The sequence below is a fragment of the Coenobita brevimanus genome, chromosome 40, assembly GCF_032717465.1.
Source record: "Coenobita brevimanus isolate Jiangsu-jjx chromosome 40, ASM3271746v2, whole genome shotgun sequence".
Lineage (NCBI taxonomy): Eukaryota > Metazoa > Arthropoda > Malacostraca > Decapoda > Coenobitidae > Coenobita > Coenobita brevimanus.
This window is the reverse complement of record NC_136993.1, coordinates 66,748,921-66,767,939: the sequence shown is the minus strand read 5'-3', so window position 1 is coordinate 66,767,939 and position 19,019 is coordinate 66,748,921. Positions and strand designations below refer to the sequence as shown.

Here is a 19,019-nt window from a genome sequence, read left to right as displayed (position 1 = left end):
CCTCGGACATTCCATCTTACTGTATTGTCACCATTTGAATGATGAAGAGTGAAATAAAAATGGATTTGTATTTTCAACCATAAATAACATGGTAAAAAGTGCATTAAGAATTTAAGCTATATCGCTTTCACTTTAAGTATGTCCATTGGCAAAGACTAGCAGGAATTGTTAATGTTAACACCTTTGTGTTACGTGCTGCTGTAAATTGGAAAAGAATAATACATGTTAGTTTGAGTTTTTACTTTCTCAAAATCTGGCATTGCATACACCTTATAAGTGTGTAAGGACTTGTAGACTAGCATTTTTTCTTATTGCTGATAATACCTTATAAATACACATTGCACCCTGGATGTCTTTTCTATTTTATTCATGTTTCCCCCAAATAATTACTAATAATATGAATGCAACAATAATGATGCCCTAAGACTGAAGAGGTCAGATACTAAATTATGTTATGGATCTGTTTTGTATCAGAAAAAAAATCTACCTGCAGGAATCATACGAAAAATTAATAAGTCAAAAGTTAGTTTTGTAGGTCCTTGTGTAGGAGAAGGGTGAGGTCCGACACCAGCAGCCTCTCCACCACAAAAGCCACACTACCCAGGGTGTTGCCCGCCAGGAGAAGCAGCAGAGGTCCCTGTATATGAGTAACAGACAGACTCCTGAAATTAGTTTGGCTGTGTTCTGTTCCATCCTGCTCCTGCTGTTTTATTTGTTCCCTCTGTTTCATTCGACTTTCACGTGCAGCGGTTTCCAGTGTTTCCTTCTTCCAAAGCTCATACAGACCAGCCTGAAAACAGAAAGTTGCAGTAGTGAGCCGTGGAAGACTCTAGAATAGACTTCAAGTCCCAGTGTAGTAAATGTTCTATGTTTTTATTAAATGTGTAGGAATCTCATAACCAAGAGTGTTATTTATATTTACCCTTTTTTCTTCTAATGCACTGAATATACTGAATTTATGCGCAGTCACCCAACATACGCATACTCGTAAATGCACGGTGTTTAATGACAATGCAACGCATTAAGAATCGATCAAACAGTCTGTTCTACAACTCTGATAAAGTGAATTCATCAAATATAATGCATCAGTCTAGGTTGGTCGTTTCTGTCTCCCACTCAGACTAAAATTGGTTGGTTCAGCGATAATTCAGGCAACAGCTAAGAATACTGTACCATCCCCTCGTATTCAGTGTTACAATCACCACATTTTATCGGCCTGTTTGGACTATTTCGATGTACCGAACAATGGCCAAAAATAATGTTGGCATAACACCTCGCTATGTAGCATGCTTTTAAACAGTCAACCCGCACCACCAGTAATTACTTCTTTAATTTATTATTAGAGAACATAATCTTCGTCCTTAATTTATCCTTTTCATAATCTTTCAGGAAAACTGTACGGTGCACATGAATCGTACAATACGATTATTTGCGTTGTACTTTGCTAAACAAAACGATATTTTAGTGTAATGAAGTAAGGGCTAATACTTTTTAATTCTACAAAAGTATCGATATTAGATACTGTGCAATGCATCAGAAAAGAAAGTTTGCCACTTTTCAGGGTGAAAATATAAATAAGCACCTTCTTAAAATATTAATACTGATATATTTTTCAAGTTGCATTTAGTAAAAATATGTAAAACTCAAGTGTTTAGTCACTGGACCGAATCTTCTGTGCAACAGATTATCTTATTTAAAAGATATAGCTTTGGTCCAAACATGCACCGTATCACATTACATTTATACAAAAATGTGCTAACCATCCTCAAATTCTTAATATTCTTTTAAATTAAAATATTTTCATACCCTGGACCATGATGATTCTTTGGTGAAGAAGCCGATATAGGACTAATGTGATTTATAGAGTGATCTGGTGTATTCGTATGGATCTCCATGTTACTTGGGGGATACAGATATAAATTTCAATGAATAACATGTTTGGGCTACATACGAAGTATTTGCCACGGTTTTCAAGGTCCACCTGCCACTACTGAAAACACTATCTGTTGACAAACCTGGCACATGAACAGACACTAGAATGAAGTCCTCCCCTTAAGTGCCGGCTAATGTGCATGGACGTCACGATTCAGGGCGCGGAGCGCCGCCGGCTGACGTGCTGTACTGCACTTACCTTCCCTCCATCCTTTGAACTCGTGACCATTTTCTATGATACCTACTGGGTAGGTAGGACCGCCATATACCCTGCGGTTGTGCGGCTCAGTCTGTAAGTGGCAGTGGTAGTGTGAGGAGCCATCATACCTTGTGAAGAACCTATGTCTCATCTATCACCTCATCCAGTCTTTTACAATTGGTCTGAAAGAAGGTGGTGAAAATAATGGGTAAGTATTCCCCTTCTCCTTTCCTCCATATTCAGGGATCTTCTGTATCCAACCCCTTTGAAGTAGCTTCTGTCCTGGCAGAGCACTTTTACAATGTGTTTTGTTCAAATCCCTCCAAGCTATATTGCTTTCTCTGGCATCAACAGGAAAGGTTTGGTATTTCCTTTCTCCTTACTGAAAGGGAACCTTATGCTTTCTTTGGTGTCTGTGAACTGCAGGCTGCTCTCCAGCAGTGTAGTGACTCTGTTCCTGGACCTAATGACATTCCTTATGCTATGATTTGCCAATTGCCATACGATTCTCTGTTCTTTTTATTTTTAATTTACAATTGGATAAAGGATGAAGATAAAGTATCTGCTAATTGCGAGATAGGTATAGTTCTTCCATTTCCTAAACCATATACAAATTGTTCTAATGTGTCTAATTTTGGTCCCTTTAGTTTGAGATCCTGTGTATGCAGACTATTTGAGAGGATGGTTAGTATGAGGCTAGTTCAGTAACCAAAGATCTAAAGAAAAGGTTTCTTCTGTATGTCACACAGTGGGTTTCATAGGATGAGATGTACATCAGACTACCTCACCTGACTTGAGTCAGCAGTCTGTGAGGCTTTTGCATCGGGGAACATCTTGTAGCTTTGTTCGTTGACCTGGAAAAGACGTACAATACACCATAACACCATGGCATCCTGAATCAACTTCACGGTTTGGGGTTGCAAGGTCATCTGTCGTTCCTTAGGACTTCTTGTTGAACCACAGGTTTCAGGCCCGTGTTCTCTCACTCTGTCCTACGAGTCCAGGCAGCAAAGTGTCCCACAGAGGAGTGTACTAAGTGTTCCTTTGCTTGCTGTTGCCATCAATGGCATACTTGATTCCCTGCCAAAGAAGGTGTCTTCTTCCCTTTCAGTTGGATGACCTAGTGATATGGTTTGCTGCCTCCCGGATGTGTGCTGTTGAGAGAAGGAGGAAGATGGTGCTGGAAAGGGTACCTAGCTACTCAGACTGAAGAGGTTTCCATTTTTCTTCAAGTAGGAGAGTAGATATGCACGTTCATAGATTAAAGGGGCTGGTGTCCGCTACAGTGCAAGGAGAGGACCAAGTTTCTTGGCTTGTGTTTGTCTGTCATTTTACTTGGGTTTCGCATTTGAAACTTCTAACAGTGTCTTGTATGCAAGCGGTAAATTTGTTGAAGGTGCTGTCTCATCACCTCACACCTCGTGGGATGCTGATCAGAGGACACTCCTACACCTATATCAAGCATTAGTGGGATCTAAATTTGCCTATGACTGTGAAGTGTGCTTCTCCTCTACTGTACCGCGGGTTAGTGTTCTCAACCTACAGTATTCATCATGCTGTTTTGTTTCTTGTTACTGGTGCTTTCAGATCCTACTGAATTCCTAGCTTGTGGAGGCTGGTGTTCCTTTCTTTTATCAACAGTGCAGGTCACAACTCATTCATTGCTGGAACCGAGTGAGACATATTCCAGACTCATTCACTACAGTTTGTTTATAAGAGCAAGCATATGTTTTGGTATAATGTTTCTCATCCTCGCACTCCAAATTCCTTTGGGTACGGGATCATCTAGATTATGGTGAATTTAGATCTCTCTGCATAGCTTGTCTGCCCTGTATGGCTACCAAGAATTACACCATGGTACCTTCCAGAGGTGTAGGTGTGCTGGGATTTTGAGTTTACTAAATCTTCTTTCTCTACTCTGGCATTTCATCAGGCATCAGCTATTTTGTAACAAATCCTTTCAAAGAGGCACTGTCCCTGTATATAAAAACGGTTCAAAGTCACACAGTTATTGTTCGTCAGCACAGCACTCCACATTCCATCGGGTAAAAGGTTAGGCTCATTATGACTTAGGATTCTCTGCAGAGTGTGTCTGCCCTGTACGGCTCATCGAAATCGCTCCATGGTGCCTTCCAGAGGTGCAGGTGTGCAGGAGTCCTGAGGTTATGAAGAATTCTGCCTCTTCTCTGGCTCTTCATCAGCTATTTTTGGAACATTCATCTGTTCACTAAGGAGCCGCCCTTATATATACAGATGGTTCAGAGTCAGACACCGGTGTCGGGTCTGGGGTGTATTTCCAAGATGATGTAAGAGGAAGAATTATTCTTCTAAACTCCTCTCTTGACTTCAGAACTGACTGCAGCTGATTTTAGCAGATTAGGAGGATTCTTTTACAGTTTTTAGTGATTCTCAAAGCGTCTTTTGACCATTGAGTCTTTAAATTCAGCTCATCCTAGGTTCCTTGCCTTTCTCGAGTGGCTCTTCCTGATTCAGAAGAAGCAAAATAGTCTGATTTTGTTGGGTTCATGCACATGTTGGTGTGGATGGCAAAAAATTCATGAGAAAAAGCCACTTGTTATCGACGACCCCTGCCAACTACCCCCTTCCTCCTTGCGATATGACACCTTACTTTAAATATGTGATTCTAACTTACTGGCAGAGCCTGTGGGATGCTGTTGTTAATAATAAATCAAGTGATATTTTTCTGTGGGTGGTAGTGCCTCGGCGATTGGAGATGACTGTTCCCCGGCTTCACATTGGGCATTGTTTTCTTCAGGAAGTGAGCTTCTTACACCGCTTATACTTGATTGATAATTTCCTTTTTTTTTTGCCAGTTTTTCCCCTGATAGAGCTGCGGACTGGTAGGCCCTCAGGCAGAACTTCTTTGATTTTCCCTGGAAATGATTATTGCTTCCATGGCTGGGAGCCATCTGGGTGCGCCTTGCGCATTACAGAGGTTATTTTCTCGGGCATGGAGGCACACATTCCTTTCTCATATCCTTTGACTAATGCAAGAAAGCCTGGGTTTAATCACGCTTGTTCTAATGCTGTCTGCAACAAGGAAAGGGCCTATAAAAGGTACCAGAGCCAATCCACCCCGGAATCACATCTTGTTTATGTTTCTGCCCGGAATCGTGCTAAGTCTGTTCTTCGCTCTGCTAAAAATAATTTCATCCATACTAAATGCTCTCAACTCTCTAACTCGAATTCTTCCCGCTCCTTCTGGCACCTTGCCAAAAACCTTTCTAATAACTTTACCTCATCATCCTTCCCTCCTCTTTTCTACTCTGATGGCTCTGTAGCTATTTCTTCTACTGATAAAGCAGATCTCTTTGCTCAGACTTTCTCCTCCAATTCTACCTTAGATGATTCCGGTGTTGTTCCTCCATCACTTCCCCCCTCTGACTTCCTCATGGCTGACATTAAAATTTCTTCAGCTGATGTATTTTCTGCCATGACAGGCCTCAGTACTAGTAAGGCATATGGTCCTGATGGAGTACCTTCTGTTGTTCTCAAGAACTGTGCTTCTGTGCTTACACCCTGCCTAAGCAAACTCTTTCGCCTTTGTCTATCACCTTGTACCTTTCCTTCTTGCTAGAAGTTTGCTCTCATTCAGCCAGTCCCAAAGAAGGGTGACCATTCCCAATCCTCTAACTATCGTCCAATTGCTTTAACGTCCTGTATTTCAAAAGTTTTCGAGTCAATTCTCAACAGAAAAATTTTAAGGCATCTTTCCTCTCACAACCTTCTTTCTGATCGTCAGTACGGGTTCCGTCAGGGACGCTCCACTCGCGAGTTCTCACCTACCTTTCAGACTCCTGGTCATCCTCCTTTCGGGATTTTGGCGAAAGCTTTGCCATTGCACTTGACATCTCAAAGGCTTTCGATCGAGTCTGGCATAAATCTTTAATTTCCAAACTGCCCTCTTACAGTTTCTATCCTTCTATCTGTGCCTTCATCTCTAGCTTCCTTTCTGGTCATTCTATAGCCGCTGTTGTAGACGGCCATCGTTCTTCTCCTAGATATACTAACAGTGGTTCCTCAGGACTCTGTCCTATCACCAACTCTCATCCTTTTATTCATCAATGACCTTCTAAGCTGTACATCTAACCCTATCCACTCTTATGCTGATGACTCTACCCTTCACCTTTCCATTCAGTTCCTGCAACGTCCATCTCAACAAACAAGGGATGAGGCTATGGCACACCTAATGTCTGACTTGGCTCGTATCTCTGAGTGCGTAAAAATAATCTGGTTGTTTTTAATGCATCAAAGACTCAGTTTTTACACCTATCAACCCGACATAATCTTCCACAGATATACCCAATAATGTTTAATAATATCCAGCTTAATCCTGCATCATCCTTGAACATGCTTGGGGTTTCATTTACTCGGGATTAATCTTGGAAAGATCATATTACATCTCTTGTAAAATCTGCTTCCAAGAGATTAGGTGTGCTAAGCCGACTCTGTACCTTCTTTACCCCTGCACAATTGTTGACTCTATACAGGGGTTTTATCCGCCCCTGTTTGGAATACAACTCTCGTGTGTGGGGAGGCTCCCCACATACAGCTCTTCTCAATAAGGTGGAGTCAAAGGCTTTTCGTCTCATTAACTCTCCTCCTCTTACCGACTCCCTTCAAACTCTGTCTCTTCGCTGCACTGCTGCATCTTTATCTCTTTTCTATCGCTACTTCAATGGTCACTGCTCCTCTGAACTGTCTGCATGCATTCCTCCACCTCTACGGCGGACGTGTAGCACCCGTCTAGCAGCAAACTCTCATCCCTTTTCTGTCCAGCTCTCTGATGCAAGAGTTAACCGTTACTCCCAGTCCTTCATTTATGCAACAGGTCAACTCTGGAACTGTCTCCCTCTGTCTGTATTTCCTGCTTGCTATAATCTTCAGTCTTTCAAACGCAGTGTGTCCAGGCATCTCGAAATGATCGGATCATTTATGTCTCTCTCTTGTATTTAGTTTTTCTCTTCGAAGGAGCAATTTTGCTGGCTCGCGGCCCTTGATTCCTTCTTCCTCACAAAAAAAAAAAAAAAAAAAAACAGGTTTTAATGTTTATTCGATGTCATATGGCCGAGTTGTCGAAGCATCACAATATTACCTAATACTTCAGTTCGATTCTCTTGCCATACTCAGATAATTTTTAATATAACATTTCAGAATGTAACTCTTAGAAGGCTTGGAATTAATGATAAACTCCATTAGCCCAGTCATCACTATGGATTTATCCGCAGCTGGGTAAAAGTGCTTTTAGATTGCAAAAATAAAATATTGAAATACATCATCCCTGTGAAATAAGTAACTTCTTTACTACAATGAGATCTTTAATAGTATTGCTATCTGAGGTCATTGTTACTCAGGTAAGGAGTAACTTCGTATGAAAAAAAAACTAAGCTAGAAGATTGAAATGTCTTACCCACCTGTGATATAATCCTCAGACATTTATCAATCTGGTGTGTGTAAGGGGCATCATGTGGCACTGGCCAGGCCTTCGGAGTCTGTAGCAGGATTTCCGTGCCTAGATAAAAGGGGGAAGTGCCGTCTAATTTAGCGAAGTTACGGGACGTTATCAGCTGCAGGTTCAAGGAGAGGCCAATATGAGCACTCCTGAAATAAAGACAAAAATAGTAAAAAGTAAAAGTTCATACAAACGCCTCTCCCACCTGGAAATAGCACGAGGCAGGATAGAAGAACAGAATATACTGTACTAGAAGAAATATGAATAGCATGCCCAATAGAATAGGCCACATAATCATTCGAACAGCATTCAGTCCCTAGGAATCTTGATGCCTCGTCACATGCCAAGGCATCTACACGCTTTTGCTCCTTCAAATGCAGCTGCCAAATTCCTTTTCCAATGTTACTTTTAATAATTAAACCTACAAAATATATAATTAAACAACTTTATATCTTTCACGTTAATGGGTCACCCTTGCTGGTAAGAACATAAATAATGTTCATTTTGGCTGATACTGAGAAATATTTATTCGATTTTTCTTAACTGAGGAAGGAAAAACAAATGAGTAAAAAAAAAAAAAAAAAAAAGAATAATCCATACACCAGATTACTGGTGTCCTCCATTCATAAAATGTCTGTAACAATTGGACTTAAACTGCTGCAGGTTGAAGTTAGGAGGGAAACAACTCTGGGGAAGTGAGTTCCAGAGTGATGCAGTTCGGGGAATGAAAGAATTCTGATAGGCAGAAGTTCTGCAATATGGCTGAGTGACGTTCCAGTCATGAGCGCTACCAGATGCCCGTGTAGCACGAGGGAAGGCATGGAGAGGTGGCACCATGGACGCAACTTTGTCTGAGCATTTGCCAAAAAAATATCTGTAAAATAATGCAAGGGAGGCAACATTCCTTCTTACTTGCAGGGGAGGTAGTTTATTTGTAATGGCAGGGTTGTTAATAATTCTAACAGCTTTGTTCTGAATTTTGTCTAGTTGTTTTAATGCAACCTCTCCACATCCATTCCACAAGAGTGAGCAATATTCAAGCTGAGCGTGTACATGACTTATAAATTATAGCTAACTGCTCACCAGTGAAGAAGTTACTGACTCTGCACAATAATCCAAGTTTCTTTGAGGAGGTTTTAGCAAGTGATCTGACATGAGAGGTCCAGCTGAGGGCATTGTCAAGTGAGACACCGAGAACTTCAATACTTTTGGAGATGGGAATATTAGTAGCACTGAAGGTAATATACGAATCTGGCAATATCTGTCTATTAGTAAATTGTATATATTTAGTTTTACTAGCTATAAATGAGACACGGTTGTTTTGTCCCCATTCACTGACCGCAGATAGGTCTTGATTTATGGAGATGGCTGTACTGAGTTGAGAGTTAGAGATAATAGACTTTGTAAAAGGGTGTCTGAGTGTGAATGGACTGTGAAGCGATGAGTCTTCTGCATATGAATGGATGAGATTGTGGGTGACAGGTAAGAGATCATTATTATGAACCAAGAACAGCTTTGGTGCCAGAACTGATCCTTGTGGCATGCCGGCGTTGGGTGGAAATTGGAATATACATCATCTACTTTTATTCTTATTTTTCTGTCATTGAGATATGAGGAAAGCAGAGGAACAAAAGACGTTAGTCCATAGCAAGGGAGTTTGGACAGCAGGGAACGGTGCTATACTCCGTCGAAAATTTTAGAAATATCAAGGGCTACTGCATGAGTTTCTCCATGTAGGTCGATTGACTGATGGATTGTATGAGTCAGGAGATTGAGTATGACAATGGTGGATCTTTCGTGGCGAAAACCATGCTGTCTATCACTAATTAAGTTGTTGGATTCAAGATGTTTAGCAATGTGCTTATTAATTAAAATTTCAAATATTTACCAAGAGAAGATGTGACAGCTATTGGTCTGTAATCAGAGGGATCAGATGAACTTCTTCTCTTTGGAACTGGGTAGATACTGGCTTCTTGCCATGAAGTAGAAGTATGTATGCATAGTCTGAATAATTTAGCTCAAACAGAGGCAAGTTCTGGGGAACAATATTCCAGAACAATTGGCGGAATTCCATCTGGGCCTGGAGCTTTGTTGGTAGGTAAATTGTCTAGGATAGATTTTAGGTGTCCTGTCTGAATTTTCAGTGGAACAATTTCGGGAGAGTCAAGTTCTAGTACTGGGACGTTCTGGCTGGTGTCGTCTATGGTACAGTTTCTGGCAAAGGTACTGACAAAAATATCTGCTTGCCCACACGGGTCATTTGTAATGTTGCCATCTGAAGATTTTAGTGGGGGAATGGATGATGACTTGTTAAAGTTATTATTGAAAGAATTAAAAGTTGACCAGAATATTCTATTGTCATTAGGGTTGTCAAGTAGTTTTGATGCTTGATTTTGAAGAAAGATTGATTTAGATAGATTTATTACAGCTTTTGCATGATTTCTAGCAATTTTAAATTGGGAGAGTGATTCAGATGTTTCTTATTTTAAGTATGAGTTATATGCTAATGACTTTTGGGCTGTTGCTCTGGCACAGTTGCCATCAAACCATTTTGGAGAGTTAGATCTTTTAGTGAACTGTTGGCTTGGTATGAATAAATCCATACAAGCTGGTATTAAGTCGCAAATGTGGGACTGGGTAGAATTGGGATCCCTAGAGAAGAAAGACTGCCATGGAATGTCAGCAAGATAATTTCTCAATCCATCCCAGTTTGCCCTATCAAAGTGCCATCGGGTCACCCTGACAGGTTCAGAATGGGGAGGTGTGGGGGGTTAACTAATGAGGCTTTGAAGAGATTGTGGTCAGAGGATCCAAGTGGTGACAGTACCTCTATCCTGTATTGATCTGGATTATTTTTCAGATCCAAGAGATGGGCATTATTGTCAGGATTATCAGGTATTCTGGTTGGTTGCTTTACTAACTGCGTGAGATTAAACGATTCTGCAAACAGCTCGCACTCTAGACCAGCATCGTCAATCCTGGCAAAATGCAATAACCATTCAACATTATGTGCATTAAAATCACCCAAAATGGTAATTTCGGTGCTAAGGGCAATGTTAAGGTTACTCAACTGTGTGGAGATGGAATCAAATACACTGGGTTCTGAAGAAGCACTGGGGGAGTGATAGACTACACAGATATATTTGGTAATGTTTTGACAATTTAGTTTATACAATGAGTAATCAAAACTGGATGAAGTGAAGTTTAAAATAGTGTCAACTGATTATTGAGATTTGATATACCAACAGGTGCCGCTCTTTCTACGGAAATTTGTAAGGAGATGGTAACCGGGAAAACAAAATGGTGATATATCAGTAGAGGGTGAGATTTGTGGTTCTGTGAGGAAAAGGGCCAAAGGGGATATGGACTATAGGAAAAAATGAACTAAAATTAGGTTGGTGCTAAGACCACGGATATTGGTAAAATATAAGGCTGCTCCTTCACTTCCCGCTGACGAGCATGACTGGAAGTTACAACAGTTGCTGCCGGCACAGTCGTTTGATGGCGACTGGGAGGACCCTGTAAATGAGAGAAATACGGACGATGAATTGATTGAACCACGTTTGTACCACATTTCCTTTTTTTTTCTTTTCAAGAGTTTCATTTTGAAAGTCTCACTTAATTTTTATTTGGAGGACGCATTTCGCTTTTATTTATGCCTAAAGTTAGATAATTGTATTCAGCCTGATATGAAAGAATGATTGAAAACTACATCTGGCTTTTCATCCTCAAATACAGTCGTGTGGTGATAGCAAGATAAGATATATAGTGATCAGAAATATTATGAAAACTAACACGAACTGTGGCGATTTAGTCCATGGTTTCTTATTTAGAGATTTCTATCACCATACCACCGAGTATTTGAGTGCAAAAGGGAAATATCCACTGTAAACACGTTATATTTGTCCTCTGTAATGCCTGACAGTACTCTAGGTTCACTCTGAATGACAGGTAACAGACAGTTCATGTAACAGGGTCATTGTTTAAATAGCCATTGTGGCCTGTATTCTCGTCGTCGAAGAAAGCTCCTCAACACCCTTTCTTTAATTGATTTATTATGCCTGTTCCACCCTACTATCATACTCTGTCTTATATAAATCCTTTAAACATCGCCTTATTCTGCATAAATAACGTACTAAAGGATATTACCAAGACAATTTCAAGAATAAATCACTACGGAACAGGTGCTAAAGAGCCTTTCATTCCCAACGAGAATGCGGGCCTGTGTCTAGGAGACATGCATTGCTTTGGGGAACATGCTAAACCTAGACCAAGTACTTCCTCGCTCCTCTGGAAAATCATAGCACTGTGTTTACCTGCACTTTTTTTTTTTTTTTTTTTAACTATCCGAGGCGTTAGTCTTGGAACAGTTAAAGTTTTTGAGTTTCACAGCCACAGACAAAAATGTATTCATAATATACTATGGTAAATTACAAAAGAAGTGAAAAAAAACTTCAAAAATTTTGCTCACTTATATAGTTGTAATTTTGCCTTCCTTTAGTTTTATATGTTCTCAAACTAATGCCATGACTTTGCGAGGGCATGAGTGCAGGACAAATTATCACAACACAGAAAATGTCTAGTCTCCTCCAGATAATAAGTAATTGCTTTAAGTAATTACACCACATGGAAGTCACTCCTATACATGTTCGAGACTTAAACCAATCGATAATAGCACTATTGAGATCAGTACGCTCTAATGTTACCTTCATATCAGTGACACATGACTTTATAATCTTACTATCTCCAAGCAATGCCATTCAAGTCTGGAAAGATTTTGGATTCAAGTGAGGACAGATCGGACATCCATATACCCTATCAGGACAAGATATCTCCTTGAAGCCGAACAGTGTCGTCTGGAGGATGCATGAATAAATGTGGCTTAAGAAACGGAACCTGTGCGATAGTTATCGTTAGCTATCGGTGGCCGAGTCGATAAAAAGTTCTAGTATTCCCGTGGATGTGGATTCAAATCCCTGCTGGGACAGGGGAGCTGTTTATGGTTCTGAATTTTGTTAAATGCACACTTTACTGATCTAGCTTAAGATCTGCTGACATGTTGTAAAACAGCCACGCTGATACCAGTACAGCAATCCTGTATGAGACAGGCTTAGCGTGTTTTCATTATGGACGGCAAATGTTAGTGCCGGAAGGGTGACATGTGGAGGTGTACGGTACAGTGCATAGGGGTCTGCTAGGCATCAGGGAAAGGGATCTGGTGCTTACACATAGAGCCGGACACATAAAAAACATTAACTTTTCATACTTTGATCAGTATCGTAAGACGATGTACAATACTGTATACGCTTTGTAAAGTAGAACATCCATAAAAACTGCAAATTGCCAATACACTTGTTCTCTCTTTTTCTTTTCCATTTTTTCATATACAGTACAAAAGTTATTTTTCTCCTGCAAATGTGACAAAATTTTTCATTCATCCATTCATCATCCAATCCTACATTGCCTCATGAGGAGCGTAGGAGCCCAGGGCTAGGCAGTTGGTCCTGTTATTTAAGATGAGTGACCAGCCTCACTCATCCCTGAGTGGCATTACATGAGCAATAAACTCCAACCACCTCTTGGATATAAACCTTCACCGGCTCAATCCGATTGGAGCGCCGTAATTACCCACTAAACCACCAGGTGCCTGTATAAAATATTCAGATTTATACATTCACGCAACCAAATAATTTAAAGTGTCTGACATCAGTCAGTGTATCTCCAAAATACTGGTATATTATGCAGTGAGTTACGCGGTTATCAGTGTAAATTAAACCAACTCACTTCATCTTCAGAGCTGCGTTGAGTCCGTCCATAAGGTCTACTCCCACGACCAGCAAGTTCCCAAGTTCTCTAAAGGCACTTGTTTCAGAGTTTAAAAAGAACACCTTATGTGAAGTACCAAAAGATTCGATCGTCACTCTGAAAAAAATGTACGAATAAAAATTATGTATCTAGTATTACAACTGAGGCCCCAAGAATAACGCAGCACTAAAACTGAACGTCAAGATACAAGTAGTAGTATTTTTGTATACTCTGACTTGGCCTAATATTGTCATCTTTGTATTTGTACTGCTAAGTTGTACCAATAAATTAATGGAAAGGAATCGAGGCTTAGTAGTGTCTCTTTTGTGCCACTGAACTGGGTGAAATATGCTGCAAATGGACAAGATCTGGGTCAGGTTAAAATGGAAAAACTATATTTTTTTGTTGGCATTTCTCTATACTGTCCAATTACTGCACATTCCTTGCATTTATCATATTGTAGTATGTGGAATAATAATGATAAAAATACACAACAGACTGAGTATTTGATAAGCAATGAAAAAGATTATTTCCAGAGGACTAAAGGATGTGCGGATCCAGTCCCTGTATTAAGACAGACGGTGGAGAGAACATAAGTGAAAGACTGTATGGCGGTGATATCTCTGAATGCACGTAGGAGTGAATAAGGTTACGATAGCGGTCAGTACAAAAGTAAAAAAAAAGTAATGTAGATATAATTATATTGAGGGATGGAATATTTCAAGTATGGTCCAAGTGGGTGCTGTATTACGTGGTACTTGAGAACACCATTTGTAGATTTCTTCAGTGTTGTCCTGCTTGTGAACAGTCAGGTCTGACAGTAATGTATCGTTGAATATGAATAAAACACTAGTTGCTGGGAGAAAACTAACTCACAATGTGATGTGTTGGTTAACTAGGAGAAAAATAAAACTCATGAGAAACTTTAAGAATTTACATGCAGTGACAAAGCTGAGAGATAAAAACAAGGGCCCAGCATTAACTCAAATTTCAGTTTCATTCAACATCTGTGCGTCCAAACTTTTGTTCGTCGATATCTCACCTGTCAACTGCTTTGACCAGCTCCTCGATTGTCTCGGGTCTGAGTGGCAGCCTGGGGAGGGTGAGGGAGGCGATGAGGCTGCTGCGATATGCTGTGCCCACCACCACACCGAAGAACAACCAAGTGCCGACCAGGATGTGGTTGGACTGGCTGGTTGATAGGCGGCCGTACAGTCCTTGACCCAGCAGGGTACCCACAGACTCCAGTACCACCGACCCAGTACTCAGCACTCCATGTCGCGTTTGCCACATTTTTCTCCTCGTGATCTGTAAAACATAGACACAGGTATGAGTGAGTAGCTTTTTTTTATTTTTTTTATTGTGTCACAAGGGTGAGTAGTGATACTTCCTCGGTGGAATGGTTTAGACAATACCAGTCACGAAAAAAAAAGTGCAACTTCGTGCGTCAGACAGCCTACCATCAGGAAAAAACAATCCTTTTGAGGTCATTTGTACCATTTTTTTTTCAGAAGCTGTATGATATGTCCACTTTCCTAAGGTAATTTGTTCTTTTTCTGCGTTTCCTATTGTAATTTTTGGGCTGCATACTGCATGCTTTGAAACATTCACACACTGGAATAGTCACATACTGCTTGCAGTGAAGGTTTGATGTATTATTCATTTTTAAAGAGTTCATTTTCATCAGGAATGGCTAAAGTTCTTAGTACTCTGAAAAAGACGGACCGGAATAAAGCTGTATGAATGCAGAATTAATTAACAATGCCATGTTGTGGTTTTAAAAAATCAACAAGTTTGAAGTACTCTGCTACATACATGACAGTGGTGGTTGTAGAAGATGCTGGGCATGAGAAGTAACAATGCGAACCCTCCCTCAACTCATCTATATCATTAATACGTATTTCAGCAAAATGTTTAGGGTAATCTTGTATAAAAACAGCAATAAATATTCTTTAATTTCTCATTCCACGAATTGAACATCATCCAAGGACAGTCATTGTATTTATAGCTGCAAAATGAAACAAATATTTTATCATTGTATATTTTTTCTTATCTCTCACTCTGGTTATCAGCTGTGAATCCCGTGTTACGCACTCTCTTGAACCTATCGTCTGGCATTAACTGGAAAAAATATTAATGTTAAAGAGGGAGATAATGGTACCAACATAAAGACTTGTCTCCACTGACTACCTCACGTGAATAAAAATCATATACTGTTGGCTCATGGGTAAATTTTTACAAGTGGACAATACACCCCCCAGGTAGTGCAATATATTTTTCTGGTAGTTTTTGATGCGATTCGAGTGTTTTTGACCTTCATTTTTGTCGGAAATGCCTCATTTCCCCTCCTTTCCAATCATGAACTTTGACGCACAAGGTGAAATCAAGCATTTTCAGAAAAAAATGAAGTAAAAAACAACTCAAATCGCATGAAAAACCACCAGAAAAATATACTGCACCACCGGGTAACAACGGAACAGACGAAATCTAACCAAACAGACGTAACGTAACCTCACCAGACACACTAAACCTAACCAAACCTACCCCAACATACCTAACCAATCCTAGGAGAATACGTAACGTAACCTCACTCAACACCCTAAACCTAACCAAACCTACCCCAATATACCTAACCTATCCTAGGGGAATGCTTACCCTTGAGATACGATTGTCCAGGACGAGGGTCGTCTGGCAATAACGTCGTGGTTCCAGAACCTTTGAATCCAGTGGTTTATGAACAATATAGTTTGCCAAGCCAGAAGGTGTGCGTTGTCCAGAAAAGTTCCTTTGTAGTCGGAAACACAAAAACAACACTGTACCCGTTTCTTGGTTTTTGCGTACTTTTTGTACCGACCACAGTACCACTGATGTCTGTCTTTTCTAAATTTAACTGTTGCTGACAGTCTGGGCAATAAACTTCCGAAGGTAATACACCGTGTCTTCTAAGAAACTCAATAGCCTCCTCAGATTCTGAGTGGAAACGCTTAATCATTTCATTCATTCATTCATTCGGCTCCCAGGTAGGCATTTAGCCTGTCAGGTGGATCAGCCGTCTCCAGTTGGTTCTCTCAAAGGCCTCTTGATTTCTCAATGCTTCGATGTTATCCATACCTCGTCTGTCCAACAGTTCCTCCACACCATCTCTCCATCTTTTCCGAGGTCTTCCGACTGATCTTCTGCCATCAGGTCTCCAATTCCATCTCTCCTTCACTATTCTTGACTCGTCCATCCTCTCAACATGTCCTAGCCATCTCAGTTGTGAATTTTCGATTACTTTTCTCACCGATGTTACTCCAACCATTTCTCTTATTGTTTCATTCCTGATTCTGTCTCTCCTTGTTTTGTCCACTATTGCTCTCAGTGGTCTCATTTCTGCTGCTTGAACTCTATTCCAGTCTCGGGTTGTCAGAGTCCAGCTCTCAGATGCGTATGTGAGTATAGGTGTTAAAATAGACTGGAATATAGTTCTCTTTGCCTCCAGTGGTACATATCTGTCTTTGAGTATTGGATATAGAGAGCATACACATCTGCTATATTTAGTTATCCTTTCGGTGATCTCTCTCTTATTCTTATCTCCCTCCTTCTTAAAAATACACCCCAGATATTTTACAAGTTCTACTTCTTTGACCTGATCGCCCCCAACTACTATATCATCCGCGTCATCATTTTGCTTTTTCACAGTGAGTATTTCTGTTTTGTTTATGTTTACTGCTACTCCTGCTTCTTCAAAACATTCCCTCCAGCACTCCAAAGCTCTTGTTAGTTGTGGCCGGCTATTACTCCAACATGCGATGTCGTCTGCGTAGGCCAATATATCCCCTTGCTCTTCATTTCCAAACCTTTCCTTGAATCTTTTAATTATCATGTCCATATAAGCAATAAACAGTAATGGGGATAGTACACTTCCTTGTTTCACCCCAGTTTCCACTTCAAACCAAGTATCTTTTTCATACTCCGTTCGAACCTTACATTGATGAGGGTCATATGTACTCTTAATGGCCCTCTTCAATCTCCCAGTGATTCCATATTCCTCTACAAGACACCTCCAAAGCTTTTTCCTAGGAATTGAGTCAAAAGCCTTTGACAGGTCAATAAAGGCAACATATAGGTCCTTGTTATATTCCCAGCATTTTTCCATCACCATTCTGAGTACAAATACCGGGTCCGACGTGCTTCTGTCCTTCCTGTACCCAAACTGCTCTTCTCCTAGTCTGTCTTCAATTGTAGATCTTGCTCTTTTCTCTATAATTCTTTCGTAGAGTTTAGCTATGTGGTTTATAAGCGACATGCCTCTGTAATTATTACACAGTCCCGAATCACCCTTTCCTTTAAATATGGGCACAATGATGGTTTTGCCCCAATCCGGTGGAATTTTTCCATTTACCCATGCTTCATTGACCACTCTTAACACTGTTTCTTTTAGTCGATTACTTCCATTCTTGATCAATTCAATAGGTATTCCATCGCTGCCTGGTGATTTATCGTTCTTCATCTTTATCAAAGAGTCCTCGAGTTCTCTCATTGTTATTAAGTCATCAATTTCGTCCTGTGCTTCATACTCTGCACCCAATCCATCTCTGTACTCCTCAGGATCTACTGTCTCTCTGTTTAGTAGTCTTTTAAAGTAGTTTTGCCATCGTTCATTGATTTTGTCCTCGTCTGTGATTATATTACCATCGTCATCTTTCAAGTTGTAGATCATTGTTTTGTCTTTACGGTATGATTTTGCCAGTCCAAATATTTTCTTTTTATTTCCTCTGACATCTTCCTCTAAAGCTTCTCCTAAGTCTTTCCAAACATTTCTTTTGCTTGTCTCTTTATGTTCTCAGCTTCATTTCTTGCCTCTATATACTCAAGTCTTGTCTCTGGGCTTTTATGTTTCAGCCACTTCCTCAATTTCTTCACTTTATTCTTCACTGCCAACTTAACTTCTTCCGTCCACCACGGTGTATGTCGTTTTCTGCTTCCTCCTACCATTTTTACTCCTAACTCTTCTTCTGCAATTCTTCTTATAATGTTTTCTAATTCGACCCAGGTTTGGATCTCGTCATCCCTATTTTCAAGTTGTTCATCAATTTTGTTCATATAAGTTTCCCTTGTCACTTCATTTCTAAGTGGTTCAACATTTATCATCTTTCTCTTCTGTTTTTGTTTCACTTTACTCCTGTTTATAGTTAGGTCCCCGACAAGTAATCTATGGTCAGAATTTAAAGAGTCTCCAGGAAGAACTTTAACATTGCGAAATATCCGTTTATCTGATGTTATAAAGTAGTCTATGATGGATTTTTGGTCAAATTGTCCAGTTACCGTATTCCACCTATATCGTGTGAATTGATGCTCTTCTTTGTGTTCAAAGTAGCCATTCATGATTTTGAGATTATTTCTAACACACAAGTCGATCAGATTTTCGCCTTCAGTATTCCTGGTTTCTTCACCAAATGGACCGATAATATTTTCTATTCCTTCTCTCTCTTTTCCCACTCGGGCGTTGAAGTCTCCCATAAGTATTGTTGTATGATTTGGTCTGAGGTCACAGTTATCTTCAAGAAGTTCCATATATTCCCGTTTTTCATCTTCGGAGTGTCCTTGTTGTGGGGCATAGACCTGGTA

General features: G+C 40.1%; 1 protein-coding gene across 1 annotated transcript; it reads right to left on the bottom strand.

Annotated features, from left to right (window-relative positions):
• Positions 1-523: 523 nt before the first annotated feature.
• LOC145397178 (uncharacterized) lies at positions 524-18,111 on the bottom strand. The gene is made up of 6 exons (XM_080270376.1): positions 17,326-18,111; positions 14,452-14,717; positions 13,389-13,526; positions 7,567-7,753; positions 2,920-2,985; positions 524-790 (listed from the first exon to the last, which is right to left on the bottom strand). Exons 1-6 carry the CDS (start codon positions 18,109-18,111, stop codon positions 524-526), a joined length of 1,710 nt encoding a protein of 569 aa, XP_080126502.1.
• Between the last annotated feature and the right edge of the window lie 908 nt (positions 18,112-19,019).

Bases quoted from the DNA above. Each gene is read 5' to 3' on its own strand.
- LOC145397178 (XM_080270376.1), bottom strand. From the start codon at position 18,111: ATGATCTACAACTTGAAAGATGACGATGGTAATATAATCACAGACGAG. The intron at 7,754-13,388 runs GTGAGTTGGTTT...TCTTTATTTCAG, and splicing joins AACGCAGCTCTGAAGATGAA to GAGTGCTCATATTGGCCTCT. The intron at 791-2,919 runs GTGAGGTAGTCT...TTCTGTTTTCAG, and splicing joins AGACTGCTGACTCAAGTCAG to GCTGGTCTGTATGAGCTTTG.